Source organism: Paralichthys olivaceus, chromosome 15 (assembly GCF_024713975.1).
Source record: "Paralichthys olivaceus isolate ysfri-2021 chromosome 15, ASM2471397v2, whole genome shotgun sequence".
Classification (NCBI taxonomy): domain Eukaryota; kingdom Metazoa; phylum Chordata; class Actinopteri; order Pleuronectiformes; family Paralichthyidae; genus Paralichthys; species Paralichthys olivaceus.
Window position 1 is genome coordinate 9,323,159 of NC_091107.1, and position 21,904 is coordinate 9,345,062.

At 40.5% G+C, this 21,904-nt stretch overlaps 2 protein-coding genes across 2 annotated transcripts; one reads left to right on the top strand and one right to left on the bottom strand.

Moving 5' to 3' along the window:
• Nucleotides 1-35: 35 nt before the first annotated feature.
• On the top strand, nt 36-11,962 carry LOC109635736 (uncharacterized). The gene is made up of 7 exons (XM_069510264.1): nt 36-306; nt 772-896; nt 1,452-1,663; nt 6,108-6,269; nt 7,857-7,999; nt 9,553-9,764; nt 10,986-11,962. The coding sequence occupies exons 1-7, from the start codon at nt 178-180 to the stop codon at nt 11,311-11,313; spliced, it is 1,311 nt and encodes a 436-aa protein (XP_069366365.1). The 5' UTR covers nt 36-177; the 3' UTR covers nt 11,314-11,962.
• A 110-nt stretch (nt 11,963-12,072) lies between these two features.
• Nucleotides 12,073-15,499, bottom strand: bnip1b (BCL2 interacting protein 1b). The gene is made up of 6 exons (XM_069510026.1): nt 15,343-15,499; nt 14,109-14,201; nt 13,901-13,992; nt 13,381-13,488; nt 13,024-13,142; nt 12,073-12,886 (listed from the first exon to the last, which is right to left on the bottom strand). Exons 1-6 carry the CDS (start codon nt 15,424-15,426, stop codon nt 12,690-12,692), a joined length of 693 nt encoding a protein of 230 aa, XP_069366127.1. The 5' UTR covers nt 15,427-15,499; the 3' UTR covers nt 12,073-12,689.
• Nucleotides 15,500-21,904: the final 6,405 nt, after the last annotated feature.

Below are 21,904 nucleotides of genomic sequence, written 5' to 3' on the forward strand. Positions count from 1 at the left end.
AGCGTCTACCGTTCGTCAAGGAGCGACTGGCACCCAGGAGCAACATTCACTCCACCCGCAGGTTTTCAGAGAGTTGAAAGAATCCATCGCTTCTCTTGTAAGAGCTACAGCCTCGCTAAGCTAAACTAGCTTTTCGCGTAGCTAACATTTAAATAGCACGTCCCGGGTGTGTTCGACATGGCGGAGGGTCCGTCCAACCTCCCCCCGGGAGACCCGCAGCTCATCGCCATGATTGTGGAGCACCTGAAGAACCGGGGGCTGTTCGACGAGTTCCGTCGGGACTGTCTGGCCGACGTCGATACGAAGGTAGGCAGCTAACTTTAGCCAGACTACAAGCTAATGCTAGCATGTTTTGATCCATCTTTGGATCAACCCGTCGATAGTTTTAGTATTATCTTCATTGTTAATGTAGCTCAAACATAAGAAGCAGCATGATATCCCAGTGTGTCATTCTGTTGAGGTTGGGTTGTGTGCTAATGTCTCCTGGATGTTTCTAAATATCTTGTTGTTTACATATTTGTTGACGTTTGTTTAAGTGGAAAATGATCATTACAAGTAAATATCAACGGTTCTATGGGTTCCCTGTGACTGTGGCACTGATGAGCAGCAAATGAAACCTCACTCAATCAATCAGCAAACTGAAAACCTGAACAGCCACCGTGATCTTATTTCTTAAAAATCAGTCAAATGCCATATGTCCAGGGGCAGCTAAACTTTGGCTTACGACCGACTTGTTAGTCTTAATGTCGCTGTCACTGTCGTTGCTGCCAGCCTGCCTATCAGAACCTGCGACAAAAAGTGGACAACTTTGTCACGTCGCACCTGAGCACGCAAGACTGGAACCCAACCAACAACAAGAACCAGATGAGGAATGGACTGAGGCAAAGTGTTGTTCAGTGAGTGCTGCTTTCAGTCTTTAACTTATTTAATGTCTGGTTCACAGTGTAAAGAAATAACAATACACTTTTATTCTATTCACTTTACACATGTCCACAGATTAGTCAATATTTGTTATGACTTGTGAAATTGAAACCCAGTCAAGGTACCACCATTTTTTCTGTTAAAGGCCAGATATTTAACATTCTTTTGTAAAATGTGGGAACATCCAAAGAGTAGGACTGCAATCAGTTGTTATTTATTATATTGGTTAATTATGTTCTATTTATTACTTAATCATTTGTTCTATACAACATTAGAAAACACTTCAAATGTCTTGTCAACATGTTTTCAATGAATAATTGATTATGGTGTTTTTGCTTAAAAAATTATCTTAATAATCAGTCAATATATGTTTAGTTTTTTACCAGGTACTGTTGCTGATGAAATTAGTTTTGACCTCTTGATCAGTAGAGAGACATTTGCTCGTCTAATCAGAATGCAAATAGCAAAATCATCAATAATTATCATTACATTTATTGATGCAAATCCTGTTTTTCTTTGTTTGCTTTTAGATCCGGTATGTTGGAGTCCGGTGTTGACAGGATCATCACTCAGGTTGTGGACCCCAAAATGAACCACACTTTCCGACCACACATAGAAACAGCCATCCACGATTTCCTGTCAGGGGACAGGAAGGAGGAGAACACATCAAGTTCTAACTCTGCACCGTGTGAACCGACAGAACCGCAGGAGGCCCCGTCTGCGTTGGGCCCCAAAACCCCCTGAGGTCCGGTTAAGAAAACTCAAGTACACTCTTGAGAACACTTCAGAGATACAGTAAAGAAATCTGTATTCCCTCTCACTGCAGGCATATATGCTGATCTACATGCAATGTAGTATGGCTGTGTTAGACCTGTGAAAGGTGCAGCATCAGAGGGAGAGGAGGAGGTTGTTTCCTGCTATGTTGTCTAATGAAGGGAGGCAGGAATGTTGCTGAGTTCAAAATGTTGAACATCAGGTGCTGTTTCATCGCCTGATTCTCCTACATGACCAACAGCTGGAGAAGTTACACTGACACTGCACAAACCTGGACTATTACCTTTTCAATAATTTGGTCACGTTTTTTAATGTTATTTTGCAGTGTTACATATTATATATTTCACTCAGGTTGTTTGTGTACTTGTGTGCATTTTCCACCAATACGATTTTGACTTTAAGCTTTAAAATGTGTCTGTTCTGATTCAGATGGAGGATTAAAGTCAGTGGGATGTTTAAGTTCTGAGGTTTAGAGGAAGACGATCCAGCAGGTTACATCCAACTACTCAGACACGCGTCTGCAGGCAAGAAAATCCTTTAGATATGTCCTTCAGGTTTCCTTTTTTTGTGCATGTTTGTATTTTGTATTAGTGATTGTGCATCCCTTCTTCTTTAGTAAACACATCTAATATCACGTTCCTCTCTTTCATCTGTTTCTTTATTGTATCCTTTTTTACTTCTGGGCTTTTATCAGTAAAGATATTCTGATACTCTGTGAAAGGTAGACACACAGTCTATCATTTCCTCTGAGTAACAATAACAATATTGTTTTTGCTAAAGTGAAAACAGAGGAGAGCCCAGAATTGCAAAACACTGCCACCAGGCGGGGCTGTTATTCTTGTTGGGCAGAATCCAATAGTTTTCAACACTTTTCTACCATTGCTATTTTGGAGAAAAACCTCTTTACTTTTTTTTGCTGTTGCTGCCACTCCTACGTGACCCATCTGCAGAACAAATAGCAGCTGTAGTTTACAGTCTGAAGTTGCAATGAGTGACCTCACTGATTTTGTATCTACTGCATCAGCTACAAGGCAACTGTCACCCAGCCATTGTGTCCTATTGTTTTGTCAAAGATACAACCAGCCCTTCACTACATGAAAATTGTGTTTTTAAAACACGTGTTGTCCCTGTGGCAGGCTGATAAATTTAGTTTAATGTAGTTTCTCATAGAAGCCGACTGTCAAAGCCTCAATCAATCCAGGTTTAACCTCAGTCATTTGTAAGTGTTTTTGTGCGCATCATCACACATTGCACAACGATATTGATTTAACTCCTTGTTTTTGGCAGCAGACGGATCTATATGTTAACGCAAATATTATGTGTGTCTGCATTGCTGTGTGTTTTTGTTCTCCCATGGTGCTTTGAAGTTTTGAATTGAATAGATGAGTATAATCAATTAATTCAGTGATCTTTGACCATTTACTCGTCGATTCATGAAATGTGATAATACATCTATTAATTCTTGTCTTATTATCAAATAAGGTATGAATGAAACTATGTTTTACAGCTGTTTACAAGACAAGCATCAAAGCTCAGCAGTAACTTTACAACAAGAAAGTCCTGGAGGCTCATTAATGATCTGTAGACATCACCTCAACCTTGTTTCGTTGAAGCTACTTTTTACTAAAAAAAAATTACTGATGTTTTTGAGTTTTTCAAAAGAATTTTAAAAACCACAACTTTGAGTCAAAAATAAATGTTGGGATCCATATGTACTTTTGGTCAACGAACAATCTGCTTTGAAGTTAAGTTGTCCAAAGTTTTGCATCTTACAATACAAACTGTGGTGAACTGAGCACTTCAGAGTAGAGCCGTGTGATGACAGCATTTACAAACCCAAAAGTTGTGGTAACACTTCCTCCTCTGATCAGTTATCACAAAGCAGATACTTGTGACTTTGATCTATATGTCCACACACACACAGAGGGCGACGTGTACAATATTGTTTACAAGAGTGCAAGAGGGTCCCGCGTGTGTGCTGTTTGCACAGTGGTGTCCATGTACACTTTTTTGCTGTTTTGGGCATGTGTGTGTGTGTTTGGTGTCGGGGTGAAGGGTCATCGTGTGGGTGGTCACCAGGGGTTGTGTGAGGGAAGATGTGGGGTGTTGTTTTGAAGCATAATGAGCGTTGCGGAGAGGAAAAAAAGTCCTCCAACCGACGTCAAAAAGTTTCAACATTGGCTCCTGAAAGAGTGTGTCCTCCTCAGTTGGGCCCCATGTACGGACACACACATAAACACACCTTGTCTTTCTACCTTGACCTCACACACACACACACACACATACACTTGTTCCCAACTGCGTTCACTGAAGGCCTCTCGGATGCAGGGCAGATTAACCCGAAGGAGGCAAAGGTATTTGTTTGGTCTGCATGGAGATGCCGATGTGCTGGTGTTAGTGTGTCACATGACCCATCCCTATGTGGAGGTCAGAGGTCATGGCCGTTATGAATCAATACATACAACCACAACAACAAGGCAGCAACATTTGTATGCATTGTGAAGAAAGAAAACAAAGCTTCACTCACCTTTGACTCACATTCAGCAAGCTGTGTTCAGGGAACAAATAAATCATGGGAGATGTAGCGATATATTTCATTAAGGTAGAGACAGCTGTTTATAATTCATCCCGTTGTCTGGAGGCAATTTTAAAGTAAGTCAGACCCTAAGAAATAATAATCCAAAATGTTGCTATTTTCACGTTAGTGGTTTTGACTGAAGGGTCTCAAACACATTTTGGGCCGAATAACCATGAAATAGATTACACTCATTAATGGTGCCCAGAGGATTAATGGAGAATAACTCACATTTAACTTTTCATCCAACATGAGGTCAAAACGAACTTTTAATTTGGGTAAATGCACAACAGAGTTTCCAGTCAGCCTCATCTGCTGCATGTTACTTCTTCATAATTACATTTTAGCTTTAATAACCAGTGTGCAAAGACTTTTGTGACATCTGCCAAGGAGGTGATATTTTCATCTGTTTTGTTTGCTTGTTTTTTAGCAGTATTACTGAAAAACCACAGGATGAATTACCACAAAACTTGGTGGATGGATGTGTTATGGGTCAGGTAAGTACCGTTGAATTTTGGGGTGGATCTTGGACATTGCAAGAGTTAGAGTAGAGCGGTCAAAGAGATTTTACACAACCTGAAGGCACAACATTTTTCCCTATAGATGACTTTAAATTAAATTATTAAAACCATTAGGTACATCTTTAACTCTCTCATAAATGGTGCCCTGTTAGAAAGTGGTAAAACATGGATATCTCAAAGGCATATCTAATTTACATATAAAAGCATGTTAGACAAACATAATGTGGGATGAAAAATGTAAGTTTACAGGAATGACGCTCTCCAACAATCTGGCAAACCTGAGCCTATTCACATTCTCCTGCTCTCTGTTTCAGTGTGAGACGTTCCTCCCTGCACGTCTCTCTGCCAAGAAAGCAGCTGCTAACCCTCAAACACACACACACACACACACACACACACACACAGAAACACACACGCACACACACACACACGCTGGCTGGCTGGTTAATTGAGTGCGGATGTCTTGAGTGGTTGACCTTCCCGTACCCCCGCAGACTCCAGAGGAACAGGAAGACCTCAGAACACAAGAACATTCTCACATTTGGGGAGTTTGTGAGTGTGATTTTTTTTCTTGGCTCGCTAGCCTTAAAATATATAAAATTATAATATATTATAGATATGTGTGTGTGTGTGCGCATATGTTTATACATAGTTATGAGGGTCAATTTTGGTTCAATCATTATGAGGATATTTGGACTTTAGGACATTTTTGCTGGTCCTCGGGCTGTTTGAGGGTAAAGACTTGGTTATAGAGTTAGAGTTAGATATCTTTGTGAGGACATCTTGAGCCTACAACCTACGGAGTGAGAACATTTTTGGGAAAGTGAGGACATTTTGGCTGGTCCTCACTTTTGACCCACCTTTAGTGGTTGTTTGGGTAAGGGTCTAGGAAATGCCAATGAGTGTCCTCACTAAGATAGAAGTACAAGCTTGTGTGTGTTTGTGTGTGTGTGTGTGTAATATCAGTAGCAATTCTCAGGCAGAAAAAGCTCAATCTTCAATCAGTCTGTTCAGTCACATTAAAAATACTAATCTCTCATCAATGACAAACTTCTAGCCCCACTGTCCTGCGCGTTCACGGGGCTGCGCCGTGATTGGTGGCGGGCACCAGCTCCCTTCACTCAGACCGTCGTGAACGCGCACCCCTGTCCAGCTCTATATAACAGCCTTCATGCCGCGCACACGCTGTCTGGTGGAAACTCTTCGTCGAGGCTGCGCTCCTCCTCCTTCTCCACCTCCTTCTCCTCCTCCTGGTGCTGTAACTTCCCTCCAACAAAACAAACAGGACAGCAGCAGCTACACTCACAGACATTAACACATGCAGGCTCAGGTGGTCTCAGACATGCCGGTGAACCTGGTCCGGGTGCTTCTCCTGCTGCTGCTGCTGGCCTGTCAACAGCTGCTGACCCTGGACCCGCAGGATGTCCTGGAGAAACATGCGAGTCAGGCCAAAAGACGACTGTCCCTGCAGAGCACAGGTGAGTCCAACATGCACGACACTGCTGCATAAGTGAGTGAGTGGCGACTTGGTTTTGGTGTTGAAATCTGCCCTTTTTGCATTTAACACATTTTGAATCCTACTGTATGTGACCTGTTTTTGGACGTGGACATTATATTTTTAAACATGCAGGATATTTCTTTATTCTTGAGCTTTGTGACCTGGATGAATACCATGCAGTCTTGATAATAACATATATAGTCATTCGGATATAATATCAATACTGAATAATAATAACACTCGGTTGCATGGTGATATTATTCTTGTGTGTGCGCTGTAAAGTGACCATATGACACCTCTTCTATCATTTAGAATAAAGCTTCTCTTCACTCTGTGCAGCCATGCTATTGTTTAAACTGCAGCCACAGGCCGCAGCCGTGCGTCGGTCCGTGCCGGGCCGGGCTGTGGAGAGAGAGAGAGAGAGAGAGAGAGAGCGCGTGTCCGGCTCTGTTGGTGGCTTGTAACTCAATGCGCAGCTCCGCGCAGCTCGATCCTGTCTAAGCACATTCCCTCCGTGCCTGCAGGGCTCCGGCCCGGAGCTGAGCCGCCTGCAGGCTGCACTGCATGAGCAGCAGCAGCAGCCATAGCCACAGCATATAGACCCACAACAGCAGCAGGAACAACAACATCTACAACACAACGACGCATTCATGTTTGAGGGTTAAAGTTTAACTTCGAATGAAGAGTCCAGACTAGAAGTGATGAGTGTTGACTTCTCAGGTTCACTGGAATTAATGTGCTCAGACAATCAGAAATCAATCTAAATTCCACAAACCATAGTTTATCAAAGAGTTAATATAAGAAAACCAGTTAAATAACCAGCCCAAACACTACCTGAAGTGAAATACTGCTTCAAGCTCAGTAAAAGCCTTGTTGTCCATCACTGATGTTGGACAGTAAAATGTCTCACTGTCTCCTCTGGACGATTCCTAGTCCCAGCTGTCCACTGCAGTGTAGCCTGTGAATATAAATGCTACCACACACCCAGATTTCTGTGCACAAAAGTAATACAATGAAAAGGTTTTGATTACAGTCAGAACCCTGGTCTCTCTCACAGGTACTGCACCTCTCTCATTCAAATGTTTCTGCATAAAAAAAGGAAATTGAAGTCTATGGTTGTACCTGGAGTTGTGGTGACACCGGTTTCCTGTAGGTGGGAGTAAAACATTTCCCATATGATTTCCAAGATGTCATTATCTTACTTTATTATAAATAACTACAAAGAAAAAGGAAACACAAATAACGCAATATATACAGAACTTAAAAGTAATATAGAAAAATAACAAAAGTGAAAGTCAAAATAAAAGGTTTCATATCAGCAAACATAAATGCTGATAACGATATGTCTGTGAAAGGCTCATATTGTCAGATTATCATCAGATAATCAATAAATCGGTCCAGCTCTTTTCAACCAAAACCTTTCATCCTGATGTGCAGCGTGACTGTAACGCTCACTGTGTTGTCTAAAAAAAGAATTCAACATTCATTAGCACAGCAGTAAATATGTGGGACACTGTGGTGTCACTGTGGGGACATTAACACTCACCTCTGTTTCCATGTCTCTCAGTGGAGATCCAGAGTTGCCTGGTGAGTTCAGGGGACGTCGGCTGTGGGACCTTTCAGTGTTTCAACAACAACTCCTGTGAAATCCAAGGGCTGCACCACATCTGTCTCACTCTGCTGCACAACGCCGGGCGCTACGACTCACAGGTGGGGAGCCCGACGAGGGTCTGACCTCCTTCCACGCACTCGGACACTTGAAAACATGCCCGAAACCTAAGGGCAGATGTAGATAAGACATATTCAGATGCATGTCGGTATTTGGTGTAATCCCCTCAGTCATTACAGTCATTTGTGAGGAATGTTTGTTGCATAGTGAGCAGAGTATAGTTATGCATGGCACTGGTCACAGAGTAAACTGACGGGGGGACTGAAATGAGAGAGGGAACAGCTTGTCTACTTCACTAGAATAGAAGTGTGAGAGAGTGATGCAATGTGTCTCCCGTGGGAACAGGCACAGTGGGTGATGTTCGGTGAGAACCTGTATGTGACTGTGTACTGGATATATAACATAGATCCACACGCTAACAAACGATCACCTTTTAAGCCTTAAGTTTGTCACTTTATTGTTTTTATGCTTGAGACTGTATATAAAAATGGACGAGGTGTCTCTGCTTCCCCTCACTATCTAAAAATGAAGCCAAAATATCTGGGATTCGAACGCTGCCATCTTGTGCTTTTACAGCCAGAGTCGCGATCGGGAGCTGGAGCCGTGGTATCAAGGTCCTGCTGATAACCATCTTTGAGATAAATGTATTTGACGTGTACTTTGACTTTTGAGTTTGATCCACGTCCCATCTGCTAACATAGAGGAGGCAGGGCTTATGACCTATACTGCTGCCATCCACTAGAGGGCAATCAAGATGCTTTGGCTTCCCTTTTGGGGAGCGGTCATGACGTCCATCTCTAAATTCAGTGGTCTTCAGTATGTTGGCAGTCATTAGATTGACTTTGTTATTTCATCCCGAGGTCCCCTGACCCAGTGGGCCACTGGGCCTGTGCCCAGGCAGTTCAGTGATCTGCCCATTAAATTTGCACATAAAAAGCATATTTAACAAATGTGCAGTTCAAGGTTATGTTCTTGATGTTGAGCAAACAGACAAGAACAGCTGTTGTTGTTTGAGTTGAGAGAAAAAAGTTGATATAAGCTGATTAGTCAAAAACCAAAGACTCTATATAACAATGAACTTTGACTCTGTTTCCAGAAAGTGAAGCCAAAGCAGAAGTGCCTGAAACCTTTATTCTCTTGAGCAGCAACGGGGCGACTCCACTGGTTGCAAATACAAGTCAGTTTTATAGTCTCTGAGAAAATAATTCTAATTCTCACTTGATTTATAACGTCAGTAAACATTTTCCTAAGGAGCTTATGGTCTCAATCTTAAGTTTCAAGTCTTCTTCAAGAAACTATGATGTTCATTGTGTAAATAACGGTTCCATTTACATTGAAGTGGACGATAAAGTACCATATGTATTGGGGCGTGGATTGAATGTGACTGACAGCTGGTAATGTCCAATGGGTGCAGGTCGCACAGAAAATAATGAGATTTATTTTATTCAGTGGAGAGACAGAGGAAATAGCAGAAAAAGGAATCTGACCCACCTTAGGTCAGATTTGACATTGTGCTCAGAACATGCAGCTTTGCTAAATATGCTATGAGACATGTCCCATTGATTCTTTCTCTCTCTCTCTTTCTCTCTCCCAGGGTAAGTCATTTGTTAAGGATGCTTTGCGGTGCATGGCGCTGGGACTGCGGCAGCGCTTCAGCTGTGTGAGCCGCCGGTGCTCAGCGGTGAAAGAGATGGTGTTCTCACTGCAGAGAGAGTGCTACTCCAAACACCAGCTGTGTCTGGCACTGAGGGACCACATGGACACCACGGGGAGCCTGGTCCAGTTCCACCTGATGTTTCCTCCAGGGTGAGATGAAGACACACACACATGTAAACATATAAACAGCAAACCTTTATCAGCGACAGCATCAGTGAAACACTCAGTGAGAAATGCAGTATTATTTACTGTCATTGATGTAGACCCAAACTATTTCTCCATCTCAGCCACACGTAAAAAATCCTTCATCTCAATTTTTTTTTGGTTTCTTTGAATTTTCAGCTTTTTCACAAAAAGTTTTTTCATGCACAAATTGAAAATGCACCTTCTTCTTCTTCATCTTTCGGCTGCTCCCTTTTCGGGGTCGCCACAGCGGATCATCTGCCAATATATCCACTACCCCTCCTATTTGTGATCCGCATGTTTGTTTTGGCACAAATTTTACGCCGGATGCCCTCCTGACGCAACCCTCACCATTTATCCGGGCTTGGGACCGGCACTAGAACTACCCAAAAGCGTATCCCTAGTGGCTGGTTTAAGAGAAACCCACCTGAGGTGTAATTAATGTTGGTAAACCCTTATCAAACTCTTATCAAACCCTTATTGGGGAGGCAGTAGCGCAGTCCATAGCGACTTGGCTTGGGAACCGGAGGGTGGCCGGTTCATATTCCAGCATGGGCGGAAGTTGGAGAGGTGCTAGTTCACCTCCTGGGCACTCCCGAGGTGCCCTTGAGCAAGGCACCGGACCCCCCTATTGCTCCCCGGGTGCCTTCATGGCTGCCCACTGTTCCGTGTGTGGTCACTGTGTGGATTGTGTTCCGTGTGTTCCGTGTGTTCCGTGTGTGCTCCGTTCAGACGGATGGGTTAAATACAGAGGTCAAATTTCCCTATGTCTGCATGTTCGTGATGTGTGTGGGACCTTAATCTTAATCTTGATCTTATATGACGTATTGAAATGTCTGCTGTGAAAGACATGTTCAACAGGTCGCTGAATGTTGGTGACTTTAAAGCCACTGTATCCTCTGTTCTGTGAGAGTAACGCAAGTTTCATTGTTAACCAGTTAACTCAGTAAAGCACATACCTTCCCCAAGTCCTCTCAAATTCAATCAGGCTGCACCAAATTGCACTGATCAGATATTAGTTACCTAAATGTGCACATTAAAAAAGCTTAAATGTTAAATGTAGTAAAAAATAGATCCTGGATCCACATACTTCCGACAAACAAACAAACAAACAAACAGGGGTGATAATGATAAAGTTGACACACATGGTCAATAGCATCTTCTTCTTGTGTGTGCACGTCCTTCCAGCCCGTACGTGGAGTTGGTGAACTTCCTGTTGAAGTGTGGCGACGAGGTCAGGTCGTGGGTCAGTCGGCGGCTCCGCGGGCAGTGTGAGCAGCACTGGGGTGCGCTGTGCAGAAGCTTCGGCGGCACCTGCTCTCTCAACCAATCGGACGCTCTGCAGAACGCCACCGCTCCACCACCCACCGTGCCTTGGTCTATCACAGGTCAGGGACCCGTGCAGCAGCCAACCAGGGCGGCCGAACCCGACGACAGGATGGGGCTGAATGCGATCGACAACGCGACTGAATCTGTTCTCCCCGTGTCTGAGAAAACCAATGTCACTGCCTCATAGAGCATCAGGTTAACCACGCAGCTGTGCAGGCAGATGTGCAGACAGGGTACACACAGATACAAAGATCATGCACTTATTACTATTATATTAGCAGTAGAATGAGTAAACGTAGTGGTAGTTGTAGTCTTATTCAAGTACTCTGTGTAGTTTTGCTAGTGAAAGCAATGCAACATAACTTATTTAATCTGTTGGGTATTTTTCTTCTGTTTTTTGTTTGACTTTGTACACAGATGAAAACCAATGATCTACCTCACTTCAACAAAACAGTAAACCACAGCGGCTGTTTCCTGCAGCAACGGACCCAAGTAAACACGACAGGGAGTTTGTTTCTAGCTCAAGTGCAGCTGAAAGTCAGTATTCTACCTATTTAAGTCTGTGTTCTTTTTTATTTATGAGCATTGTTATTTTATGCAGCGTAAACACAATCAAACTTCCTCTTGTAGACAGTCAGGCTGTCGTCTGCAGGAAGGGAAGCACTCTTCGGGTATGGCGTGTAGTAAATGTGTATTTTTTTCATGTTCTACTTGAACAATCACGTCATACAGACCCCAGGTTTCAAGCTATGTTTTGTAAGTTTTTATTTAAATGGATCTAAAAAAAACATTTGTAAGCAGTTCTGATTGAAAATAAATAAGCTACAATGACGTCACAGGATAGAAAGAAGTGTGTTTCTTTAACTGGTTAATGTGGTGTCTCTGGCGGTGATACTTCGTTGGATTTCCTGCCATCTAGTGGTAATACAGCACAGCAACAAAGGCCTTCACATTTTGCAAATTTATTGAACTTTATTTAAACTTCTGTTGACATACAAATAGTCACTGACAAGGTTAACTCTGTAATAACAGTGTCTTTGAAACAGATAAACACACACCTTTTCTCTTGAACACACACTCGCACACAGACTGTAATTTAACAATAAGTAAACAAAACAAAGGTTACTACAAACTATAGCCATGACCCTGTTTAGTTCTGAAGACCAGATAAAGTGTTAACGCCTCACTATGCTTCCAAGTGCCCTTTTCATGCGATGTCTTCTTGTCAGGTTTGCAGAGGTGTGAAATTCAAAGGCTTTAAAGCCTTCACTGTGCCAGTTTTAGTCGCTCCACTCTTAACACTTAAGTCAACCTAACAAAGCCCATCATTCCAGTTTTATAAATCCACATATTGCATTTTGTTTGAGTTAAAAATTAGGCTGCTGACCAATGAAAAACATTTCACTGTTTCTATTTGCATCTTTCCAGTTTTAATGCTGCTTCTATCTCCCCATGTAGTCCAGGTTTAATCTCATACCTGCTATTTAACTCCTTGCTAAGTAAAATACTCAAAACTAAAACATTCTTGTAGTAAGCAGGTGATAGACCGAGCCGGCCGGCTGGCTAGATGAAAGGAAAGAGGCGCTTCTTCAGGATGTAGAGGACGGTACCGAAGAAGAGCGCCAGAGCCAGGAAGATGAGCAGCTTGTCCGTCAGCTCCCGCCGGTTGTACTTGAGGATCAGTTTCCTCCCCAGGTGGATGGTTCCTGTCATGCTTTTGAACTCCTCATTGGTTTCCTGCACCGTCCTGGAGGAAGTGGCTGTGGTGAAGAGAGGGAGGAGTAGAGGTATTAAAGGTTTAAAAGATGAGAGAGTGAAACATAAGAGAACAAGGAATGTTTGGATTGTTTTGTACACATACTTTTACAAACACTCTGGACATAGTAAAGTATTTTACCCAGTGTGCCGATGGTGTCCTCGCTCTGCTTCACCTGTTCAGACATCAATCTGCTGATAGACATCAGACTCTCCGTGATGTTGCTACTGGTATCCACAAGGTTTTCTTTAGTCGCCTTCCTAAGAAAAATACATGCACAACACGAGGTGATGCAGGTTTATAGCTTTCCAGGTTAGGGAAACATTGTACTCTACAATGCAGAAATCCAGCAGTAATATATTGTTACGTTTTAAATCATATTCTTTGCACATTGGAGTTCCTGTCACCTGGAACATCCCACCAGCAGAGTCATTAAAAATGAATAAATACAATTATGAAGCTGATTGAATCAATATTTCACTGTAGAGTCTCTCTTACCTCTGTCTGGTGCCGGGGGTTTCTCCTGAAAGCAGCAGCTCGTCTTTCTCCATGTGGTCAATGGACAGTTTACAAGCCAGGTTAGCTTTCCTCCACGCTGTCTGGTTACTGGAATCCACAGACAAAACATAACATATGAATGTGTTGTGCTCATTACAGAATGAATCAGTGAAATCTGAACAGTTTTGTTGCTAACTGAAAGCAACTATGAGCTTACAGTAGCATCATAACAGCAAACATGAATTGAAAGTTACTTTAAATCAAGTGAAATTATGTATCTGACTGTTATGACTTCATATGGGTCACGGGTGAACATCAAGAATGTGACATACTGCCAAGCATTTTTTAAAGCCTACTAACTTCAAGAGTCTAAGAAACAGCCAAACCTGATGCAACATGCAAACAGAGCTTATAACCAAGCGCAAAGTTAATTTAAACGTGTTGAAACACTCACAATCACTTCATCACTGGAATAAGCAGTGGCATTTCAGTTTGTGTGGGTGTGTGTGTGAGAATGCACCTCTGCATTTGCCTTCTCTGACTCTCTGTCTCTGCCTGGATGGCCTGTCTTTCCGTCTCTCTGTCCTGCTCGCTGGCCATCTGCTCCAGATCCTGATGACAATAACAAAAGCAACAATATCACCACATTGCATCAGATAAAATTGTTCAGCTCTTATAGAATAATTCTGCCAGATGTAAAGCAGCATGTACATGCAGCTGATACTGACCTGTATTCTGAGTCGGAGCTTGTTGAACTTCTCTTTGACCTGAGAGTTGAGCTCCTTGAGAGCAGACTGAGGTCCAGGACAATCCCTGATGTCCTAAGAAGTAAAAATGTCAAAGTATTTACTTTAAACTGTAAAAGGACGCATTCAGCATCAGCCTTTTAACCAATTACATACACGAAATGTGCAAATCAAATAAACTAATACTTTTTACTACTTGTGTTCATGTAATTTTGTTTATTTAAATCAACACAATGCTACAGTATATAAAGTTATACACTTTATAAAGTTTCTCATGTCTATAATCTACAAAAATATTTCCTTATAAAAGTCAATTTTAGAAATAGTGAAAAGTGCTCAACCTGAAATGTTCTTTCTGACCAAAACCCTCAGATATAAGGAAAACTGAAAAAAACTCAGAAAAACTATTTCATATGTGAGCTACAATTACATTTACTGCATGTTCATTAAAATACATTTTGAATGATAAACACACACACACACACACACACACACACACATATATATATATATATATATATATACATTTAAAACTGTTAAATGGTTTTGATGGAATTGACAAATGAATACCTCCTGATTGCTTCAGCTTTAATACATATTTCTAGTGAGTGAAAACAAATATAAACAACATGATTTCTATTAAGGTTCTACAAGTTTTCAGATTAACCTTGAATACTTATACTACTTTTACTCCTAATATCACTCTGCTGTACCCACTTATTTTGATATTGAAAATGTAGCTACACATTTTGGAAGAGTTTTCTAGTAGTAGTAGTTTCAAGTTTGGTCATCTCATTTCTAACTGTATTTAAATATCAAGCCTTGAAGATTCATACAAGTCAAGTCAGGTAGTAAGAGAATGTAGTTTCTGATCGAACAATTCATTAATATATGAATAATTACTTTGCTTTTCATGCATATGTTTTATCTTTTTTTTTTTTTTAACCTATTACGTTTGTTATAAGTTTGGTTTACACATCTACTAAAGCCTCTCTGACACATCGAGTGAATAAAACCATTGGCAAAGACTAAAGCAAATCAAGTTTAACACAGTTTCAATTATTACGATGATGAAAAGACCAGTTTCACTGTCTCTGTCGTGGAGTTCGGTTCGGTTCGGTTCAGTTCGGGTTAGCTTCTTCTTTTCCTGAATAAAACCGACACCAGTAAATCTCAATAAACACACAGAGACGAACTACACGTTGTGACATGTTACCTGAACGAGAGCCTTGATCTCCAGGTCATACTTGATTATTTCTTGGCCACAAATGCGGACGTGCACATCCACAGACGACGCCATGTTTGTTTTTGTACGGCAAGCTGGACGGACAAAACAAGATGATCCGCTGAAGGCGAAGCAGCAAAGACGGTGGTCGACAGAGAAAAATAGTTTCTTATATGAAATGAATTAAAAGTGGAATAATCGCAATGAGTAAGGAACCCAATAAAGTATTTTTTTCATTAATAAGTTAATAATACAATCTTGACATGACAAATAATATGTTTAAGATAAAAACAGCAGGTAGTAAATTCAAAATACTTTTCTGACCATTTTTCCTGAACTTTCATAAACTGTATTTATGTATTTTCTGCTGCTTATGGACATTTTTATATTTAACTTTGTAAGTGATGTGAGCTTCAACTCTTTGTTTCCTCGTTTGGGTTTTTGTTAGAACCCAAGTTGTGAATATTCAGGGGCCGAAATAATAAATGTTCAACTAGAATATATCAGTTGATATAAATATAGAAAAAATTTCATTGAAGCTCAATGTTTTTCATTTTAATTGTAGACTTTACTGAGAAAATAAAGATGATTTTTTTTAAAGTAAAATGTAAACAGAAATCATAGATTTGTATAAAAAAAGACAAATGCACATCTGCATTGTTTATTCTGAAAAAAAACTACATCTGTGAAAGGCTCATATAGCTTACCGAGAAATCCGTCGGGCTCCAGTTTGGTTAAATATACGCATCACATCAAATTCACACAAATTTGACAAATGGTAAACAGAGTGATAACTCGGATTTAAAATAAAGTTCTGTGCATTCAAATGCTGGACAACACATTGTACTTGCTGTGTGAGTTTAAAAATGCACAACAAAGTATGAACCTTTAATTTAGTATTGATGAAGTTAACTTTACCGAAAAGTCATGAGTTGTTTAACTAGCAAAACATTTGTTTGTACACTTCAGTAGCAGTTAAACCGACCAATGAAACAGACAAGAGTCGTGATGGGGTGCTAATGGATTTTATTGTTTTGATATTAAAATCAATAAACATAATAGAACTATTGTGGTTACAAGCAAAGTTGTGGTACCAACTCCTGGCTGATACAACAGAGAAAGATTGATGATTGATAAAGAAAAAAAAAAAAGAAAGAAAGAAAACGAAAGAGGCACAATAACACAACAGAGATTCAGGGCAGAGGTCTGCAGGATGTGGAGCAGCCAGAGACAAAAACTGTCAGAAGCTCTGAAACAAGAACGAGTCGTTACAGTTCAAACCAAAAAAATAAAATAAAATAGAAAATAAAAATGTCTTTTACATTTTCATGCGTGTGCATAAAGCCACCCATTGTGCCTCAGAGGGGAAAAAAAGTTAGTAAGAACAAAAGTATAAACCCAGCACAACATTTATTACACAACATAAATATAACATCTGTCAAGATATTGTAATAGAACAGGCATATATGTGAACTACAAATATAGACGTCATCGCTAAAGAGAGGATCAAGTTAGTTTCAGCAGGATACACTTTCTGCAGGTTTTTCTTATTTATGAAATTATAATCACCAAGAGATCTATTATAGAGCACTTAGCAATGAAGTACAGCCTTCCTACTGAGACTGGTGAGAGGAACACACACAGGACTAATTACAGAAAGATCCCATGCTGTTGATCGAGTCAAATAAGTGACCATACAAGACCAGAAGCATCATAACCATGGCATATAGCTGTGGAGCTCAGAGTGACAGATACCTCCCACATCCTCTACATGTTCGACTGGTAAGGATTTCCTATAAAAACGTCTTCCTGTCTGTCATTATTATCAAAAGGGAAATTAACAACAAAAAAAAGAAACAGAAACAAATGTTTTAGGACAAATATGTTCTTTGATAAATGTCTCTCGCTCCATGCAGTTTGGCAAAGTCTGGAAGGAGAAATAAATCATTGCAGTGTTGGATGATGAGTGTGTAAATATAGAAAGAGGGGTTTTTCTTTTATTACCGAGGGTGGGTTGTTGTCGTTTTGCTTTAATAAGATTAGTCTGCAGAAGAGGAAATCAAACCTCTCCTCATGCATCGCAGAGGAGGGTGAGGGGTCTCTGCCCACCAACCCACAGTGACCCCTGTCTTTAATCTCAGGGGCTCCCTGACGGGACGACTGCTGACCAAAGCCCTAATGAAGAAACCAACAAAACAATAAAACAACCCAGAAAGGGCGGAAACATCTCTGGCGCAGCTGTGAAGTTTCCCAGAAAACGTGATCCAATGGTCACTATCGATTATTTTCTCAAATTTCCCCTGCGAAGTTATAGAGAGCAGGCAAGTCGACCCCTGACCTGAGCTCAGAGGCTGCAGAGCATCGAACCTCGGTCCAGAGTCACAACAGAAGAGTTGAGTCGAGGTGAGGTTCAGTTTGCTGAGCCTGGTTCAAGGCTCGATACTGTGACCTCATCAAAACCTCAAATGACAGAACGCTTCATGAGCTTCACAGACGTCAGTAACTCACAGTCACAATGAAACTGTAAATCCGCAGAAATCGTTTCCTTTAACTGGCGTCAGGTCAGAACAAAACGCAGAGGAAACTTAAATAATAGGGCACAGGAAGGAAGAACAGACAAAAATAACTGAAGCCAGAGTGTGTGGTATTTTTCCAAATTATTGCGTTGACTTACAATTAAGTTTCGTTTGTGAACTAATCTGGTGTTACGATGTGTTTTTTATATTTTAATATTTGGATTTAAACATTTATCTGATACTTTTAATTATTTGCTTTTACTTGCTTCTTTGTTTTTTGTCTTTGAGCATTCTTAAAATCAATATATATATATATATATATCCAGCACATAAACCCTGTGATGACTTTTATTTTGTACCCTGTTAACAAATTCCCCTTGTTAATTTTAACTAAGTTAAACCAAGTTAAGCTAAGTTAAGTCATGTTAACTAGCAGTTGGCTGTAGCAAATCAATCTTCTCATGCAAAAAAACTCACAACAATGTATTAAAAAATTTCATTTTTGTTTGATTTTCTTACGAATTTACAAATTAAAATCAATGTAAATTAAGTGATTCAAATCACTGGTTAAAGGTAATATTACAGATGTCCTGTGAGTAAATCTGATAAAATTTTAATGTTAAAAAATAATTTAGCAGTTATTATTGTCAGAATTTAATATTATGTTTCACTGTGACTGTGATATGAGAGTCTCATGTAAAGTCTGTGACTCATGGAAAAGCTATAAAGGTTAGTTCAAACAAAACGGTGTCCTCACTATAATTTACAGGACTAAACAAATAAATATCAAACAAATGGCATCAACACTGGGATCACGGGGAAAAGGCAATAAAATATAATTTAGGAATACAAATTCAAACGTGCAACATTTGACAGACTCAGAGCATGTATATCAAACCAAAATCTCTATTCAATAACAAAAGGTTTAAACAAACGAGCAGGACAGCGGCCATATATAAAGATACAACATTCATGATCTTTCTGGATCCCGACAACAAGAAGACTAGTCTACATTAACAGCAAAGCAGCAGCAGAGTATACCTCGCTATGACAGCGTACAGCAGTGCAGCAGTCAGAAACACCAGAGTCAACAACAGAAGGAATAATATGGCTAATACAGCTTTTTAACCCAGCCATGTTAGCACCCAGCCACTGACAGATTAGCACCACAGTTTACCTCCATGCTCAGTTTGTCGCTTTATTCGCATCCTGCGACTCAGTGCCAACACTGACTTCAAGGAGGGTCTGGCACTTCAATATAGCAAAGTTAAGAAACGGAAAGTTCTGTCATGTGTGTTCGTTTGTTTTGTTTTTTTACCCCCCCTCTCGATAAGGTCTCAAGAGGCAGCAGCACAGTGCTCCGCCTCGACACCCAAGAAGAACAATGCATTGTAATTGACCAGTTAAAAATCAGGCCCAAATCTCCCTCTGCCTCAGACACAGTGGAAGTTTGCTCTTCTCTACACGGACACACACCAGCGGTGATAGCAGCAGCAGCCAATACAGAAAACACAAGAACGTGGCGTAGTGGGCAGAGAAAGAGTTCAAAAACAGAACCAGGTTTCCCAAAACAACACAAATTTACTTTTACACGTTGTCGTTTGCGCTCTTCTTCAGTTACAAAAAGGGAACGTGTTTGCAGGGTTAGTTTTATGCAGGCAATAGCTCCCATCTGCAGTTAAAGGCTGAGTATTATACAAATTTAGGGATAAAGTGAGGTTTTCGTTTTTTTTATTCTTGTCTTCAAGTTTCGGTTTTGGGAAACCCAGCCCCTTTGTTTCTGCAGGGAAACCCCCTCCAGACCGACAGAAGGTGCAGATTTGTGTTCTCATATATTTGATTAAGGCACCTGGTTCGTCAGGCATCATATTCAAAATATTTTTTTCTCTTGTTAATGTAAAAACCAAGTGCAAGGTGAGGGACGCTGTTGGTCTGTTGACTGTCACATCAAACTCAATGGGGGAAAAAAAAACAGGGGTGAGTGTGTGGTAGTTACAAACTGTAATTGTGTCGCGGACAATCTAAACAGAAAATCTCTTTGTGCTCATTCAATAGCAGCAAGTTTGAAATCAATCATTCAACTGAGAGTACAGTGAGCCCAAAAAGTCATGCAACAACCTCGTGACAATGAATATGATGTTTTTTGGCGATTGGCCATGTTATTTTTCAATCTGCAAGAACTCCAGACGTCACCTGATTCTCTCAGTTCTATGCAGGTAATCATCATGCTAACGACATAACTCTAAATGCATCTTACATTTCTGTATGCATCGAATCTACACAGAGGCTCGTCAGGGCGCGGCCTCTGGAGATGAGGTGTTTTTACAAGCAACGAGGGTTTGAACAAGATACAACACAGTTGAAATGCCTTGGAAGAAAAAAAAAAAACCCTCAAAGCCTGACTCTGGGATCTTAAATCACAGCCAGCGGGAGGTTGATATGTTGTATAACTGATTTCACAGATGCAGAATTTGAATGTAGTTTGGGAGCAGTTATTCAGAAAGAGATGCTCCAGTAAATATCATCATGTCGTCAGGTTTTTTCTGGTAAACGTCACCAGCAAACATTATCTTTCCTTTGGAGTTGTGTTTCTAACAACCTGATGAATGCAAGTCCAACATACAGCTAAGTGCTCCGAAATGTTTTTTAGACACGAGCCTGAAGCCCTTGAAGTTGCTGCAATAAAATCAAACCAAAGGAGCTTGAATGCTCTGTAAAGCATATTACATTTAGTAAATGTATTCAGTTTTTAATACAGAAATTTTGATTGGAGCAGCTTCTAATTAATTATTAAGCTGTTTAACTTAACACACTTCCAGTTTACCTCATATATGTAAAACTAAGTGTTACCAAATATTTCCGATGGTGATCATTCTTGAAAGTTGAATCAAATGACACTAATGATAGTTATCTTATGTGGTTATTTTTAAAATCTTGTGTCTTGGTCAATCCTCCATCCTTTCTGTGCAGTGATGTTAAATCCAGGAGTCTGGCTTTTACAAGAGATAATGGTATGTTTTACAATAACGATCACACAAGTCAATAATACAGAAATCATCAGTCTGTTGTGGTTTAGAGCAAGAATCAGAGGGAATCTTCTTCTGATTGGTCCAACAGGGAAATCACGCCATCAATCGACAGAATCAATCTGCTCTGATGACAGTTATTGGACAATAATCAGATGGACAATGTGAAGTGGAATCAGACACAGATGCCAATTTCGTTCTTGGATTATTTCTTTGACAAAAAAGAAACAATCAGCACCACATGACAAACCACAGCTGGATCACATCTGGAGATCAAGAGTCTGATCCTTTGTGAGAGAAAAATGTCACAGGTTGTGTTTTGATTTGAGAACGTGAATTCTTGTGACAAGTCTGTTGGCCTTTTTTTCAGTTTGTGTCAAGATCATTGCACCATATTGATTGACATTGATAAGTCATAACACACACACACCTACAATATTTTGTACAGAGTAAAGAATGGCGACAATAATTGGAATATAAATATATTTTCTTTCAATTTTTATATGTCATCACTTACAGTATGTCAGATAGAAGAACGGTATTACCCTGATTTGCTGAAGAAGAGCTTTATGGATCCACTTAGCTTTTATTGGACAAGAGTAGCACAAAGTTACACACTCAATTAGCTTAATATTTGACTGAAATCAAAAGAAGAAGGAATAATTTTACTGGCGTGGATTTTTTTTTCACTCCTTTCCTTGACTGTTAAAATGCCACAGAGTCTCCTGGTTTGAATGTAAAGTTGCACAGCTTGCGCCATCACGTTAAATGTAAAAACCTGTGAGGACTCTCGCTTGAACCAGTCTTGTAATCGACAACAAAACACGTGCGCCGCTCTGGCCAGCCGGCCGTCAACTAGCGGCCTTTTAACCACTGTTGACCCCCTTCCACACTCGGGCAAAATTACGGCTGAGAAAATGCCTCGGAACATTGTCCCAAAAGGACGCAACAAAGCACGAGTAGTTTTTTCAGGTATATTTCACCATGTCTGCTACTTCAATCAAAGTTGTT